At 41.3% G+C, this 18,464-nt stretch overlaps 1 protein-coding gene across 1 annotated transcript in view; it reads right to left on the bottom strand.

The window, feature by feature from the left end:
* Nucleotides 1–11,150: 11,150 nt before the first annotated feature.
* GPR158 (G protein-coupled receptor 158) overlaps nt 11,151–18,464 on the bottom strand; it is a 548,344-nt gene continuing 541,030 nt past the window's right edge. The window contains exons 13-14 of the mRNA XM_055428550.2: nt 16,361–16,507; nt 11,151–15,607 (exon numbers count right to left, since the gene is read on the bottom strand). Of these exons, the coding sequence (XP_055284525.2) occupies nt 14,129–15,607; nt 16,361–16,507 (1,626 nt within the window). The 3' untranslated portion in view covers nt 11,151–14,128. The remainder of the gene's footprint in view (nt 15,608–16,360; nt 16,508–18,464) is intronic.

An 18,464-nucleotide genomic window follows, 5' to 3' on the forward strand; every position in this document is an offset into this window, starting at 1 on the left:
TGGCTAGTTTGATAAAAAACATTCTAAGGTAACAAATAAACGGTCACCCAGAACTCTGCTGTACTACAAAACAAAACAAAAAAAAGATGATTAAACCAAAATATCTGCCAGAGGAAGCTTAAAAGAAGAATTTAAAAAAATAAAAAAATGTTTAGCTGCTAAATAGTAATAGATATGGAATAACTTGCTTCTATTGAATTTATGTTTGGGATACAAATGAAGCAACTTGATTACTAGGATGGTGTTAAGTGTATCTAGAAATAAGCATATAAGTACTCTCATAATAAGCTAAAAAAGGGTGGCGGGGGGGTGGGGGGATAAATAAGATTAGGTGTTAGAATGGGATGTGCCTTCAGGAGGAATGAATAAGATGCTACTGAGAATTCCCAGAACAATGAGCTCTTCGAGCTGCAGAGAGAGGTTCTGTAAATGTAAATGTCAGGTTATTTTTATGTCTTTGATACTTAAGATGCTCCAAAAAGGTCAAGCATTGGCCAAAGGGAACAGAATGTTTTCAGCTTTAAACGGACCAGACCCATTCATTTGGAGGAAGCTTACCAGGAGGCTCACAGGCAAGGTGGATAAACAAGGTCACAAATTTCTACCAAAATATTAATACCTTAACTAGGTTTTTTAACACTTAAACATTCATCTTGAGAGGATCTGAATCAATCCACAATTTTTCTGTTCACATACAGAAACTTTAGAGTTAAACGCATGCAAATCATGATAAGTCTATATAACATAATATATGGATAAGAAATTCTCAAGTAAGTAAAACATCCTGTTTGTTCAAATGATCTCATGTCTTAGAAACATCTGAAAGCCTTGCAGCAGTATTTATTTTTATGTGGATATTTTATATAGACCTCACCAAGTTTTATTTCCCAGAAAGAGTTCAAATAACTAAAAGCAAGTTCTTATAGCCAAATTAAATATTTCTGACTTTTTATGCCATATGGAAGTGTTTTTATAGCTCTAACAAACTGGGCCATGTCTCAAACCTTAGGTTTCTCCCTCCTTATGGTAACAAATCAATTCTAAGAGTCCCTTGGACTGTAAGGTGATCAAACTAGTCAATCCCAAAGGAAATCAACACTGAATATTCATTGGAAGGACTGATGCTAAAGCCAAAACTCCAATACTGTAGCCACATGATGCAAAGAGGTGACTCATTGGAAAAGACCCTGATACTGGGAAAGATTGAGGGCAAGAGGAGGAGTGGCTGACAGAGGATGAGATGGTTGGATGGCATCACCAACTCAATGGACATGAGTTTGAGCAAACTCCAGCAGATACTGAAGGACGGGGACGCCTGGTGTGCTGCATGCAGTCCAGGGGAGCACAAAGAGTCAGATATGACTTAGTGACTGAACAACAATTTTAGAAAGTTAATGGGGTTCAGTCATAATGTGAACCTTCTAAACACTGCCAGGATGTGGGAAACCAGTTAGTATTTAACACCTAAGAAATTCTGCAGCAAGACTTCAGTCAACTCCTGAGTTTCTGTTTCTCTTCACGTGTATTTTAGACGATGATTAGGAATCAAACATTTCAATGCGGCCAATATTTATTGAACTCAGAGCAAAGCACACTGTTAGAAACTGGGGACAGAGAGGGAAAAAAAAAATTCCTCTCCTCATGGGGCTCTTATTTTAGTAGATGATTCAGAGCAGTATGCAACTAAATAAACCATGAGTCAGTGCAGTCACAGACTTAAGTGAATTCCTAAGGCCAGTGTTAAGAGAAAGTCATTCTGATTCCTGGCATCAGGAAATGCTTCATGGAGCAAGCACGGAACAGTACTGTTCCTCCCTGGTATCTCAGATGGTAAAGAATCTGCCTGCAATGCAGGAGACCCAGGTTCAATTCCTGGGTCAGGAAGAACCTCTAGAGAAGGGAATAGCTACTCACTCCAGTATTCTTACCTGGAGAACCCCATGAACAGAGGAGCATGGTGGGCTACAGTCCATGGGATGCCAAAGAGTCAGATGGGACCAACACTTTTTTGAACAGGCTAAACAAACCAACATCCTAGGTTGCTTGGGATAGTCCCAGTTTACAGTGTTTTCCAAACATAATCATTATTTTTTTAATTAAACTTTTTATTTTATATTGGAATATAGCTGAATGGCAATCCACTCCAGTATTCTTGCCTGGAGAATCCCATGGACAGAGGAACCTTGCAGGCTGCGGTTGATGAGAGTCAGACACAGCTAAGTAACTGACACTAATACTACTACTACAGCTGATTAACAATGTTATGACAGTCTCAGGTGGGCAGCAAAGGGACTCATACATATACATGTATCCGTTCTCCCCCAAACTACCCTCCCATAAGACATAACATGGAGCAGAGTTCCCTGTGCTATACAGTAGGTTCTTGCTGGTTATCCATTTTCAATATAGCAGTGTGTCCATGTCCATCCCAAACTCCCTAACTATCCCCTCCCCCCATCCTTCCCCCGTGCAACCATAAGTTTGTTCTCTAAGTCTATTTTGTAAATAAGTTCATTTGTATCATGTCATTTCAGATTCCGCCTATAAGGGATGTCATACATCAAGCATAATTATAACTAGTGCTGCATTTTCACTCTTAAAGGCTTTCTTTGGACAATAAATTCTATGATCACACTAGTGCTGCAGCACACGTAAGATACTGATGCAAAAAAGGAGGGTGAGAATTTCAGATGGACTAAACAGCAAGAGTCTCCGGTGGAGGCAGGCGTCAGCGGTGGCCTGCTTCAGGGTAGGGTGCAATGAGTGCCACAGTGCCTGTACAGGACCGTTTGAAGGAGGTCGCCATTATCTTCATTACCTCCACCAAAGTTTGGCCTCAGGTCAAACAACAGGAAGGGAACACAACCCCGCCCATCAACAGAAAATTGGATTGAAGATTTACTGAGCATGGCCACCCATCAGAACAGGACCCAGTTTTTCCCTCAGTCAGTCTCTCCCATCAGGAAGCTTCCATAAGCCTCTTATCCTTATCCATCAGAGTGCAGACAGAATGAAAACCACAATCACAGAAAACTAACCAAACTGATCACATGGACCATAGCCATGTCTAACTCAATGAAACCATGAGCCCAGTATGCTACTGAGAAGAGTGAGAAATAACTCCAGAAAGAATGAAGAGACAGAACCAAAGCAAAAACAACACCCAGTTGTGGATGCGACTGGTGACGGAAGTAAAGTCTGATGCTGTAAAGAATAATACTGCATAGGAACCTGGAATGTTAGGTCCATGGATCAAAGTAAATTGAAAGTGGTCAAACAGGAGATGACAAGAGTGAACATTGACAATTTAGGAATCAGGGAACCAAAATGGACCAGAATGGGTAAATTTAACTCAGATGACCATGATATCTACTACTGTGGACAAGAATCCCTTAGAAGAAATGGAGTAGCCCTTATAGTCAACAAAAGAGTCCGAAATGCAGTACTTGGATGCAATCATAGAGACAGAATGATCTCTATTCGTTTCCAAGCCAAACCATTCAATATCACAGTAATCCATGTCTATGCCCCAACCAGTAATGCAGAAGCTGAAGTTGAATGGTTCTATGAAGATCTACAAGACCTTCTAGAACTAACACCCAAAAAGGATGTCCTTTACATTACAGAGGACTGGAATGCAAAAGTAGGATGACAAGAGATACCTGGAGCACATGCAAATTTGGCCTTGAAGTACAAAGTGAGGCAGGGAAAAGGCTAACAGTTTTGCCAAGAGAACACACTGGTCATAGCAAACTCCCTCTTCCAGCAACACAAGAGAAGACTCTACACATGGACATCACCAGATGGTCACTACCAAAATCAGATTGATAATATTATTTGTAACCAAAGGTGGAGAAGCTCTATACAGTCAGCAAAAATAAGACCGGGAGCTGACTGTGGCTCAGATCATGAACTCCTTATTGCCAAATTCAGACTGAAATTGAAGAAAGCAGGGAAAACCACTAGACCATTCAGGTATGACCTAAATCAAATCCGTTATGATTATACAGTAGAAATGACAAATAGATTCAAGGGATTAGATCTGATAGATAGAGTGCGTGAAGAACTATGGATGGAAGTTTGTGACATTGTACAGGTTGCAGTGATCAAGACCATCCCCAAGAAAAAGGAATGCAAAAAGGCAAAATGTTTGTCTGAGGAGGCCTTAAAAATAGCTGAGAAAAGAAGAGAAGTGAAAGGCAAAGGAGACAAGGAAAGATATAAGCATCTGAATATAGAGTTCCAAAGAATAGCAAGGAGAGATAAGAAAGCCTTCCTTAGTGATCAATGCAAAGAAATAGAGGCAAATAATAGAATGGGAAAGACTAGAGATCTCTTCAAGAAAATTAGAGATACCAAAGGAACATTTCATGCAAAGACGGGCACAATAAAGGACAGAAATGGTATGGACCTAACAGAAGCAGAAGATGTTAAGAAGAGGGGGCAAGAATACACAGAAGAACTATACAAAAAAGATCTTATGACCCAGATAACCATGATGGTGTGATCACTCACCTAGAGCCAGACATCCTGGAATGCGAAGTCAAGTGGGCCTTAGGAAGCATCACTATGAACGAAGCTAGTGGAGGTGATGGAATTCCAGTTGAGCTATGTCAAATCCTAAAAGATGATGCTGTGAAAGTGCTGCACTCAATATGCCAGCAAATTTGGAAAACTCAACAGTGGCCACAGGACTGGAAACGTTGGTTTTCATTCCAATCTCAAAGAAGGGCAAGGCCAAAGAATGTTCAAACTACCGCAATTTTGCACTCATCTCACATACTAGCAAAGTAATGCTCAAAATTCCCGAAGACAGGTTTCAACAGTACATCAACCATGAACTTCGAGATGTTCATGCTGGATTTAGAAAAGGCAGAGGAACCAGAGATCAAATTACCAACATCCACTGGATCATTGAAAAAGCGAGAGTTCCATAAAAACATCTACTTCTGCTTTATTGATTACTTTGTGTGGATCACAACAAACTCATGTCCAAAATTCTTAAAGAGATAAGAATACCAGACCACCTTACCTGCCTCCTGAGAAATCTGTATGCAGGTCAAGAAGCAACAGTTAGAACCGGACATGGAACAATAGACTGGTTCCAAATTGGGAAAGGAATACGTCAAAGCTGTATATTGTCACCCTGCTTATTTAACATATATGCAGAGTACATCATGCGAAATGCTGGACTGGATAAAGAACAAGCTGGAATCAAGATTGCTGGGAATATTATCAATAAGCACAGATATGCAGATGACACCACCCTTATGGCAGAAAGCGAAGAAGAACTAAAGAGCCTCTTAATGAAAGTGAATGAGGAGAGTGAAAAATTTGGCTTCAAACTAAATATTCAGAAAAGTAAGATCATGGAATCCAGTCCCATCACTTCATGGCAAATAGATGTGGAAACAGTGGAAACAGTGGGAGATTTTATTTTCGGGGTTTCCAAAAATCACTGCAGATGGTGACTGAAGCCATGAAATTAAACAACACTTGCTTCTTGGAAGAAAAACTATGACTAACCTGGACAGCATATTAAAAAGCAGAGACATTACTTTGCCAACAAAGGTCTGTCTAATCAAGGCTATGTTTTTTTCCGGTAGTAATATATAGATGTGAGAGTTGGACCATAAAGAAAGCTGAGGGCTGAAGAACTGATGCTTTTGAACTGTGGTGTTGGAGAAGACTCTTGAGAGTTCCTTGGACTGCAAGGAGATCCAGCCAGTCAATCCTAAAGGAAATCAGTCCTGAATATTCACTGTAAGGACTGATGCTGAAGCTGAAACTCCAATCCTTTGGCCACCTGATGGGAACAACTGACTCATTGGAAAAGACCCTGATGCTGGGAAAGATTGAGGGAGGGAGGAGAAGGGGATGCCAGAGGATGAGCTGGATGCTATCACCAACTCAATGGACCTGAGTTTGAGTAAACTCCAGGAGTTGGTGATGGACAGGGAAGCCTGGCATGCTGCAGTACATGGGGTTGCAAAGAGTCGGACACAACTGGGTAAGTGAACTGAACTGAAATAGCAAGACTAAAAATGCATGAAGGAATAAAATGCCATGGTATATTGGGGGCAAAACTGGGCTTACAATCTTGCTCTTAAAGAGGGTATTTCCTCCCTTTTCTATTGCTGTTTGGACGGAAATGGAAGTATGTTCTATAAAATCTGTCATGAACTTGCTATTTTCATATTTAAGTTATTTTTCTTTCTAGGAATACGATGGTTGTATAACACAGACTATTCCTATATTTATCCCTCCTTTTCCATTTTCTTTCCATCACAGAGTTTTATTTCTGGCAAAGTATTATATTTGCATTGCAGAGAAAGAAAGAGAAACTGAAAACCAATTCAGATCCTCCATTATCTGCCTTCTGACCGGTTAATACTGAATTAAAACATACAATGCATTCCAAGTGTTCCCTTGTACTTTCCAAGAAACACATGTTTAAAGAGAAAATAAACAAAATTAGAAAGACATTTCTGTCCTGATAACTATTCAAAGGGGAAAGGATGGATTATGCTATAATAATAAAGAAAATCTTAACTAACTTACATTGCTTTAGAACAAGAGTTTGACATGATTCCTCTTTGGTGACAAAGTTAAGTCTGTGATAGGAATAGTCCTCTTGGATAAGTTTTTTAAACAAAAAGTTTCTAAATTTAGAACAAAAAAAAGTCAAGACTATCATGGTGTATAAGAAAAATAATACAGCCATCAACTAAGCACTTCCAATAAACACTGTAAAAGGCTCTTTCTTCCTTATCACATAAGTAGACTTGACATCCATGACTTGTTAATCCCCGATGGCTTTTGTCTTAAGCTCTTTAGAATCATCCAAAGACCTGAAACCTGGACTTCCCTGGTGGCCCAGTGGTTAAGAACCCACCTACCAAGGCAGAGGACACGGATTTGATCCCTAGTCTGGGAAGATTTCATTTGCTGTGGGGCAACTAAGCCCAAGCACAATTAGTGAGTCTATGCTCTAGAGCCTGCGAGCCACAGCTATTGAAACCTGAGCTCCCTAGAGCCCATGTTCTGCAACAAGAGAAACCATCACAATGAAAAGCCCACACACCGCAACTAGAGAGCAGCCCATGTTTGCCTCAACTAGAGAAAGCCCATGTGCAGCAAAGAAAACCCAGCACAGGCAACATATGCATATAGTATATAGTATATACTGTATAACATATACCATATAACACATGAAGACCTGAAACCACTGATCCTACATGTAACTAGCCAGCATATACAGAATACACACAAGGGTGTACAGAGATAGGAAAAGGCCACACAGGAGCCATTTAAAGGAAAGGTGATCCAGGCAGAGGGTGGATCCAGTTCCCTCTCCTGACCGCCTGCCACACCTGCTTCTTTCTGGAGCTGCTTCAGAGCCTGCAATGTCCAGGCAGGAATTTGTCTCCATCTAGGGAGAAGGCAATGGCAACCCACTCCAGTACTCTTGCCTGGAAAATCCCATGGACGGAGGAGCCTGGTCGGCTGAAGTCCATGGGGTCACTAGGAGTTGGACACGACTGAACGACTTCACTTTCAATTTTCACTTTCATGCATTGGAGAAGGAAATGGCAACCCACTCCAGTATTCTTGCCTGGAGAATCCCAGGGACGGGGGAGCCTGGTGGGCTGCCGTCTATGGGGTCACACAGAGTCAGACACGACTGAAGCGACTTAGCAGCAGCAGCAGCAGCAGCAGGCAAGCCCTGTGCTCCTTTCCCAGCCCAGTTCAGTGTCAAGGTTTCCTGTAGCATGAACCTGGCATCTAGATTTTCTCATGAGCAGAGGATACTGAGGTTCACTGATCTTCAGAGAGGGCTTTGAAAACATTTGAAATTATCCAAAATGTCAACAAACTTAGAAAGAACATTTGTACTCGACATATCTAATTACTCTAATTTTTTGAGCTTCCTATAATATAACCATAAACCCATTGGAATGACTTCCCTGGTAGTTCAGTTGGTAAAGAATCCACCTGCAATGCAGGAAATCCAGGTTTGATCCCAGATGGGGAAGATCCCCTGGAGAAGGAAATGGCAACCCACTCCAGTGTTCTTGCCTGGAAAATCCCACGGACAGAGAAGCCTGACAGACTACATTCCATGGGGTTGCAAAGAGTCAGACACGACTTAATGACTAAACCACCACCACCAAACCCACTTGAAGATGCTATCTTGATGAAATAACCAATTTTTTTTTCCTCTCCTCCTTAGGCCCTCAACTCTCATAACAGTCTAACTGATCCATCTGCCTCTAGTCTCGTCCCACTTCAGGACATTTCTGGGCTGCTCCCTATCAATGGGGGAGCAAATAATTTCTTCCTTTTAAATTTTTAAAAAAACATTTTGTATTTGATATAGCCAATTAACAATGTTGGGACAGTTTCAGGTGAACAGCAAAGGGACTCAAATATACATATACATGCATTCTCCCCTAAATTCCCCTCCCATCCAGGCTGCCACATAACACTGAGCAGAGTTCCCTGTGCTATATAGTAGGTCCTTGTCGATTATCCACTTTAAATATAGCAGAGTGTCCATGTCAATCTCAGACTCCCTAACTATCCCTTCTAATATGTGACTTGATTACACCCCACTTTAAGTTTTTTGAGAGTTCCCAGTACTAACGGATACAATGGTAGTTAATCTGAAGCAAGGTGAGCAAGGTTGTGCACCATTACTTTTCTAGCCTTAATTCTTTCCTTTTATACCTGATGACTTTGCAGAATTTCAGCCTGGTGAATATTGCCTCCCCATTAAACCAGGCTTGGCTCCAAGACTTAGGCACACTCTCCTGTGTATTACCATAGCAGGGACTGGGATATTCTTATGGATCTGAGTGTTATTAGAGCTCTTGTTCATTTGAAGATCATCATCACTACTTAGCAGATGGCCTGGTATGTTTGTTGGGTAAATTTAAAAAGGTAGCTGAACAGGGAAATATATTCAGTATCCTGTAATAAACCATAGTTGAAAAGAATATGAAAAATAATATTATAATATGTATATTATCTATTTCTGTACCACACAATTGTACTCATCTCACAGGCTAGCAAAGTAATGCTCAAAATTCTCCAAGCCAGGCTTCAACAATACGTGAAACTTGAACTTCCAGATGTTCAAGCTGGATTTAGAAAAGGCAGAGGAACCAGAGATCAAATTGCCAACGTACACTGTATCATTGAAAAAGTGAGAGAGTTCCATAAAAACATCTATTTTTGCTTTATTGATTATGCCAAAGCCTTTGACTGTGAGGATCACAACAAATTGTGGAAAATTCTTAAAGAGATAGGAATACCAGACTACCTGAACTGCCTCCTGAGAAATCTGTATTCAGGTCAAGAAGCAACAGTTAGAATAGGACAGGGACAAATAGACTGGTTCCAAATCGGGAAAGGTGTACGTCAGGGCTGTATATTATCACCCTGATTATTTAACTGATATGCAGAGTACATTATGTGAAATGCCAGAGTCGATGAAGCACAAGCTGGAATCAAGATTGCCGGGAGAAATATCAATAAGCTCAGATACGCAGATGACACCACCCTTATGGCAGAAAGAGAAGAACTAAAGAGCTTCATGATGAAAGTGAAAGAGGAGAGTGAAAAAGTTGGCTTAAATCTCAGCATTCAGAACACTAAGATCATGGCATCCAGTCTCATCACTTCATGGCAAATAGATGGGGAAACAATGGAAACAGTGAGAGTATTTTTGGGGGCTCCAAAATCACTGCAGATGGTGACTGAAGCCATGAAATTAAAAGATATATGCTCCTTGGAAGGAAAGTTATGACCAACCTAGACAACATGTTAAAAAGTGGAGACATTGCTTTGCCAACAAAGGTCCGTCTAGTCAAAGCTATGGGTTTTTCCAGTAGTAATATGTGGATGTGAGAGTTGGACTATAAAGAAAGCTGAGGGCTGAAGATTGATGCTTTGAACTGTGGTGTTGGAGAAGACTCTTGAGAGTCCCTTGGGCTGTAAGGAGATCCAACCAGTCAATCCTAAAGGAAATCAGTCCTGAATATTCACTGTAAGGACTGATGCTGAAGCTGAAACTCCAATCCTTTGGCCACCTGATGGGAAGAACTGACTCATTGGAAAAGACCCTGATGCTGGGAAAGATTGAAGGAGGGAGGAGAAGGGGACGATGGAGAATGAGATGGTTGGATGGCATCACTGACGTGATGGACATGAGTTTGAGTAAGCTCTGGCAGTTGGTGATGATGAGGGAGGCCTGGCGTGCTGCAGTCCAGGGAGCTGCAAAGAGTCGGACACAACTGAGCGACTGAACTTATCTATTTCTGGCTCTGTGCACATGCTCAGTCATGTCCGACTCTTGAGACCCCCTGGACTGTAGCCCGCCAGGCTCCTCTCTCCATGGGATTCTCCAGGCAAGAATACTGGAGTGGGTTACCATTCCCTTCTCCAGGGGATCTTCCTGACCCAGGGATTGAACCCAGGACTCCTGTGTCTCCTGCATTACAGGCAGATTCTTTATCACTGAGTCACCAGGGAAGCCCATATATATCTACATGTAGATATATATATAAATATATAGATATATCACTTTGCCGTAAAGCAGAAACTAACACAACATTATGAATCAACCATACCTCAATTTAAAAAAAGGCAGTTGAGGGACTTTTGGTGGTCCTAGGGTTAAAACTCTGTACTTCCACTGTAGTGGGTATGGGTTCGATCCCCGGCTGCGGAGCCAAGATCCTACATGTGAGGAGTTAAGATCCCAGCTGCCTTGTGGCCAAAAAACCAAAACATAAAAATGGAAGCAATATTAAATATAACAAATTCAATAAAAACTTTAAAAATGGGCCACATTAAAAAAAAATCTTTAAAAACATTTTTAAAGATTATCTGAATTAGTTTCCATTTGGCAAGAGTGTTCTTAAATCAAAACCATTAGTCTTAACAGGCATTATTGGCTCCAAATGATTACCCACAGGTCTGAGGCCACATTTGGCTAATCATACATTCCTACAGGTAGGTAAGGTGGGGATACATGTGCATAAGTGTACCAAAGCCCAAGATATACAAAATTCCTCCTAAAGTCAGTGAGGTGAAATACATTTGACTTTTGATAGATGAACACACAAATCACCCAAAATCGCTTTCATATAAATATGTTTTATTGCAGAGGAGTTATAAGTATTTACATGCGGTAACACATCACAACATAAATTTACCAAATATTTTATGATGAGATGCTGCAGGTTCCAGATAATAGTTTCAGAAGAACCACAGATTAAGTGAAGAGACTGACAGCTTTATTGACTCTACAACTCTGGGTTGCTAAATGCTAGAAGTCAAAAGGCAGTGTTTTTTCAGTCCTACCTGTCATTACTTGCATGCAGAAACCTAGGAAGCAAATACAAGAGAACTGTCAAGTGTCAAATCCATATGGCCACCAAAGTTTACAGTGGGCTGGGTTATAATTCAAGTCGTAAAGCGTCGAACTCTTGCATAAAATATACAGTTCTATTAAGATTGGTATAAATCTACTTATTTATAAACCCTGGCTTAAAAACAAGGACAGGATGCAGCCTGAACATGCACTGAGAAGGACAACCTAGCAAATGTTTGTGAACTTCATAGAGTTTCTTCACTTGCTTACTGTTATCAATCTGGGAAAATAACCTTAAGGGTTGCAGGTTTAAGCTTCTCTTGGTCATAAGTAATAGCAGTGAAAGACTAGGGGAATGCCCCAGGTGCTCTCGTCAATTGATGCTGGTGGAGGAGAATCTATGGGCTGTACTAAGGTAGAACCTGGCAAGTCTTCTTTAGGCCACATCTCTAGCAGGGTCATCCTGAAGTGCAATGAAAAGTCACTGATGCCTGACTGCTTATTTCTGAAAAAGTCAATAAAGTGCTAACAGATCTTGGACATAAGTGAAAAAAGTAGGTGGGTCTGGATGCTCCAAACTAAATTCACAACTTGGTACCTTGAAGTCATATTCCAAGGTCACCAAGTAGATAGGCTTTGATTGAAAAGGGAAGGGAGAAGGAAATGCATGAAGAAAGCACAAACAAATGGAATTTCTATTATCTCTTCAAACCTACCCCACCATCCTGAGTAATGCACGAAGCAAGCAAATGGGTGAGGAAGATCTACGCACAGCTTTGCAAAATGGGGAAATGCCTGTTAACCCTGAAGACAAATCACTGAGAAAATTCTGATGATGAATAAGAAGAATTTCTGGTTTTCTTCTTCCACTGAGTGTAGTACTCATAAGAACAGCCCTGTATCCACTTTTGGATTCCCTTTTCTCTTCTATCCCCCTAGCATGTTTCTCCTTGCTGCTCAGAAAAATGAAAAAACAGTTACTTTGGCTGTGAATATCCTAGCCGAACAAGCCATGGTACTTTAGTGTGAGAGAAAGGAAGTCAGGGTTCTATTTTCAAGTGATTCATCTTAAAATAAAATGAGACTGAGCTTTGTTTGATGGAATCTCTTTGCATGATCACACCAGTAGGGCTAAATCAGCAGCTTTGGATTTCCATGCCAGGTGATCAGTGTGGAAAGCAATGCATTTTATGAAGTATGCTTTGGGAGGTGGGGGCTGTTTCGCCTTGCAAATAAACCTGACATATGAAATGTTGAGCCTGGTAGCTCACCTAGGCCATCTGCAGGACTTGGAAGTTTTCCAGGGCTTTGAAGAAAGAAGAGCCCACATTGCCTCATAGGCTTTGAGTAGCTCTGGTTATAAACTTCTTTGGGATTCGAGCCAGCAAGTTCTACCCCTGCCTGAAGTAATGAATAAGAGTTTATGAGAATAAGTAGTTTAAGGTAATTTAAAATATTATATATTTAGTATGCATAATAAAAATATATCCATATTATGATCTTGATGCTATAATAATTTTCTCTCTTTAAAAATATAATCCCTTGAAAGTGCTAATGGGAGCTTCCTTTCTGTCTTTGTTATCAAGGCAAATTCCCTGGCTCTGAAGTCCAGGAATTCTCTTGTCATTCCTAGAGGCTTCCCTTTCCAATGGTAATAATAATGCACAGTATATTTTTCTCACTCTTAGCGTCTTCCTTCCTTACGAAATGCTGCTAAGTATGAAATACTGTTAAGAGTTAAAAGGGACAATTAATTGGAATGAAGGCGATATCTATCTCTGACTTTGAACAAACAATAGATAAGTTGTCCTTAACTTATTGAGACATGTGACTAAGAAGGACCACTTGATCTCCAATATTAATAAAGCTTCTGCGTCCTCACAGGAAAAGTGCAAAACAACTCACTCAACTTGTATTTAAAAAAAGACCCTGATGAAGACAGTATAACAAACCATGATGTGAAATCATAGAGTCAAATCCAAATTCACAATATATAAATCACAGCCCAAACTAAAAGGTTTTTTATCATAACAATTTTGGCTTCCCAAGCCAAAGAAAGCTTACTGTACTTCAAGAATCAACTAAAGTTGATAGATAGCGGGTATTTCTGTAAGTTGCAATAACAATTGAGTAGCAGCTGATTGCATAAACGTGTTGTGTCACATAATATCAAAGTTATTTGCAAAAATTATACAATCTGGAATGCTTGAATATGAGACACAACAAGGTACTGAAACAGACATTGATAAGAAAATGAGAGCCATCATTAATATAAAAGGGATTTTTGGATGCATTAAGTTAGCAGTGCTATCAAGGTTAAATAGGTAAAGTAGGTTCTTTTTAGTCAGCTACTTAGAATTTGGGGCATAGACATCAATACCTTCTTCTCCTTTGCAAAATCTTGTACCTCTTCTGTGTCTTCTGGTTTGCCTTGCTTGGGATCTTCCAAGTCCCAAGGATATGTATTGATCAGGGGCAGACACTGAAGTCTACTTCCCCCAAACACACTAACGTAGAAGGATTTTATCAGTGTGCCCTGGGGAAAGACTTTCCTGGCCAGTCTAACTTCTTCACTGAAGCCAGTCTCCCTACACCCTCTTCCATCCCTGTCTTTCCCATTTCCCCCGACTGACCAATACTCCATGGGTATTTCTGATCCTTGTATCTTCTGTCTTATATCAAATTCAGCATTTCTTCCTTCTCCTTTTCTTTCTGGGGATGCTACACTTTAAAAGTACCCCAGACCTCTTACTTGCGAGGCCCTGCTATCTTATTTGCACTTAAAGTAGAAGAGGCAGGGAAAGCTACACTTCTTTCAGCATTTGGTTTATCTGGGGTCTCAAACTCCCAGGGACACACCTCAGCTCGTGACATTGAAGGTGGCTGAAAGTTATTACTTGAGTTATGGGAGTCAGGCACGTTTCGCTCAGAGGAAGATGTCTTTTTCTCCTGCTCTCCTAGTTGGTTGAGGTTTTCATTCTCCACTTTTGATGCTGCAGCTTTGGGAGGCAGTTCTTCACACTGCCCAGCACATACACCGGTTGCACAATGCTGGCCACTGTTCTCACCTTGAGCTCTTCCCAGAGGAACCTGAGTCTTGGACATCAAATACTTCTCCTCTTCAAAGAGGGACTGACCTTGGCTCTCCCAAGGACACACCTCGGCCTTGTCTACGCTCTTCGGATTGGACTGCTGACACAGGTCAGCTGCCTTAGGCTTGGGATGAGATTTCTCCTTTAAGGAAAAAGTTGGGTTTTTCTCCATTTCAGAAGCTGCAATTGATACGTGCTTTTGAACTTTCGATTCCAAAGGCCCAGGCCCAGGGACCAGGTCATAGATCTCCCAGGGGCACACTTCCCCAATGTCAAAGTTGTCCTTCATCTGGGTGACGCCTGGGCTCAGGTCTGAATTGGCAGTGGGGGGGTTGGCTCTTTGTTGCTTCATAATCCCCAATTTCTGGGGTTTTCTTGGCTCCTCAGAATGACTGGAGTTTGGGGGGACAGAGTCTTGCGTCTCTGTGTTATCTGAATTGGAGTATTTTCTATTTGTCTCTTTCTCTCTGGGAAGAGCTTTCTGGGCTTTGGCCCTCTCCTCCACGCAGGCTGCCTGGGTTTTCCCAGCCAATCCAAGCGTTTTCTCCTTGGCACTGGCAATGACGCTGAGTGACTTCTGTAATACTGACGTGCGGGTGGGCCCGGGCTTCTTCTCCGAGCTGAGGTTGTGGGCGCTGGCCGACTTACACACCAGAGGCATGGACTCAGTGGACACGGCCTGGCTGTCCTCTTGCAGGGGTCGGGGTCGGTTCGCTCCTGCCGGAGACCCCAGCACAGAGTTGTCTGTAGCCTCCTCCTCCTCCCGGCTCTGGGTGGGTGGGCTGCCCGGGCCACCTGGTTGCTCCCTCACATGCTCATAGGTGCTATGCGATTTCTTGAGCGAGAAGACCCGGTTCCGCAGGGACTCCTCCTTGGGCTTCCCAGTGCCACCCGCAGCCTCCTGGGGGTTCTTCCTGCCTGCACTGGACCCCTTAGCTGAGCCATGCTCCCCAGCATCCTTGTCCTCCTTGGAGCACTGCCGGCTGACCGTCTCTGGGATCTCGGTGATCCGCCTCATGATGGAACGGCCTAAGCCCTTCTTGGAGCACCGCTTTTTCTGAAGGTGGGGATTATTCGTGATCATCTTCTTCCTCTTATAGATTTCCAACTGGGCGTAGAGTTTCTTCAGCTCATCCTGCCAGAATAAGAGCAGATTCAGAGTGATGGGGGATGCAGCATTTCAGCCAGCTAATAACCCCTACTGTAATGTGAAATCCATACACGGAGCTCTTCCTAACATCTCTGCTCCTCAACTTTCTCCTGACTCCTCTGTGTCTTGTTTCACAGAGTGCCTGAACTTTAGGACCCGAACCCCTGCATTCTGCATTTGCTTCATGGAATGGGCACTTTGAACTTGTGAACTGCATGGACCAGGTTGAGCCTGGACCATGACAAAATACAGCCTGTTATCTACTGATAAAACCTTATTCCTGAATAATACTGGAAGCATCACAGAGCCATTGATAAAATTACACCTAATGTTAGATTAGGTTTTTACTGTACAACTGACCATCAAATACTAAAAGCATCTTCTTCCTTCAAATGCTGACATATTGTCACAGATTATTTTAAATAATCCACACTCTCTGCTCACAGGTCTATTTAGCTTCCCATCAGCAAGATCTCATAAACCATAATCACGGGACATATAACTCGTTTATCATCATGGCAGCTTAAGTCAGTTAAGATGATCAAGACTGGCCTGTGTGGTCTAACTTATACTGTGGTTCTGTTTCAGAACTGGATAAACTCTGTATGTGATGCTTCAGTCCTTACATAATCACACAAGTTCTGTAACACAAAGAAGAACACACGAACACCTGCCCACACATGTATGACGTATGAATGGGCCTAATCTAAAACAGAAAAGTAGAAATGCTGGTATTACCCGAATGTCTTCTGGATCCAAGCTGTGCTCACTCCAGGCTGAATTGATACTGCTGTTCAGGTAGGATCCAGATCGGCCCATGTCTAGCTCATCTTCATATGCTTCCGTTGCAATGTCATCTCGTGGGTTATTGCTTGAATGTGAAAACTGCAACAGAGATTTAATATGAGCTGTAGACATTTATCCACTGGAGGACATGGCATAATAATTTTTCTAAAGGTTCTAATGTTACATCATTTCCTCAGCTAAGATGAATTCATTCACTGAACTCTTTACAAAAGATTTGCTGCCATATTTTGTTCTGTTGTCCTTGTTACACGATAGAGTTCTTAGAATGAGGTATTAATAATACTTGGTTCACTCTTTGACTTCTATTTTCGTTTTTGTATTTTTTTCAGGTTCCCAGGGTTAACTCACATTATTTCTCTTCAATGATATTTGCATTTTGAAAATGAAAATAAGTAGGAGAACCCAAAGAAAGGTTCTCTGAAGGTACTCTGAGTACACTGTACTCTCAAAGCAGCGATTTGGACCTACTGGCAACTGAGCGGAAATATTTTGTTCCAGAAGTGGGGTCTATCTGGTGTCATCTCACTTCACACAGAGGAGGCTGTATTTCATCTATAGGCACAAATTGGAATGATCACAGGACTGTGACTTTCAGTCCATCACACAGAGTTTCAAACAAACTACTTTCAAAACTGAGGGGATAGGCGATCTGAATTCCAGCCTTGACTGTGTTGTCAGTGAGATCCTAACTAGGCCATGGAACCTCTGAGGAGCATGGTGATCCTTTTAGCTTACAGGGCTTGGGCTGGATGGTATCTAAGTTTAAAAGTGCAAAGAATCTGAAATAACAGATTTTTCCCCCCTCTAGCTCATCAGTATTCTCAAGTTCTTCCTTTATCACCTTTTGGTATATTCTAATTATCTTCAGGGAGTCTTTGGACATTTTTCAGTTTCATGTAGTCTTGCTGTCTCTACTCTTCTTCAAGTGCAGAAGTAAGAAAGAGGGAACTGGGTAAATGATGGAAACAGAATCTAAAGCATCCAGCCACACTTTACACAATGAATAAACCAAGTGACTGTCCTGTGAAAATTGGACATGGGTTCTCTTCTGTCAGCTGGCTATCAGGTGAAATATTCCTTTGAAAAATGAATAGACTGCCCTTTGACACAGAAACACAGAGATGTTTTAATATCAACTGTTGCTCAAATATTCAGCTAGGCAGGTGAACATAAATTGGAGATAACAGGTAAAATGGCAGTTCTTCAAGTAATAATGAATATTTTGCATCTGGGACTGGCTGAGAAACCGCAGAAACCGATGACCTTTGCACTCACTCTTCTATGCATGTTTGTGGGAACCACATGTGCCATAAACTGAGGCCACAAAGATGAAGAAAATAGACCCCAGTCCTCCAAAATCTCACATGCTATTAGTTAAACCAGCTGGAGAGTACTTATAAGAGTGGAATTATTTTTCTTGAGCAAAGTCTTAGAGATTATCGTGAGCTTAAAAAACAGTAATTTGTCAGGTATTGTCCATTTCCTGCTTTCTGATTTTTCCTTAACGTGTATCTCCATCTAAAATACTATTTTAGACATTTATTTTGTCTTTTCCATTTCCTTCTCTCCTCCTCCAGAATATGAGTACCATGAGAGCAGACTTAGGTCTGTTCATTACTCTTATTCTAGGATATTGAACAAAGCTCCTCAATACTGTTTTAAATTACTTATTGAGATATAACTCACATATCATAACATTCTCAATTTTAAACTATACAAATCAGTATTTTTTAGTATATTCTTGAGGTTGTACAATCACCACCACCATCTAAATCCAAAATGTTTTCATCACCCCCAAAAGAAACCTTTTTAAACCAAATAAGCAGTCACCCCAAGCCCCTCTTTTCCCCAGACCATGGCACTACTCATCCACTTTCTGTCTCTTTAGAGCTGTCTATTACATTTCACATAAATGGAATCATATAATATGTGGCCTCTTTTATCGGGTTTCCTTCACTTGGCATAATGTTTTTAAGGTTTGTACAAGTTGTAGCATGTATCAGTGCTTTATTTCTGTTAACTGATGAATAATATT

This window comes from Moschus berezovskii, chromosome 15, assembly GCF_049115385.1.
Source record: "Moschus berezovskii isolate FMDL1 chromosome 15, NW_MosBer_1.0, whole genome shotgun sequence".
Taxonomy (NCBI): domain Eukaryota; kingdom Metazoa; phylum Chordata; class Mammalia; order Artiodactyla; family Moschidae; genus Moschus; species Moschus berezovskii.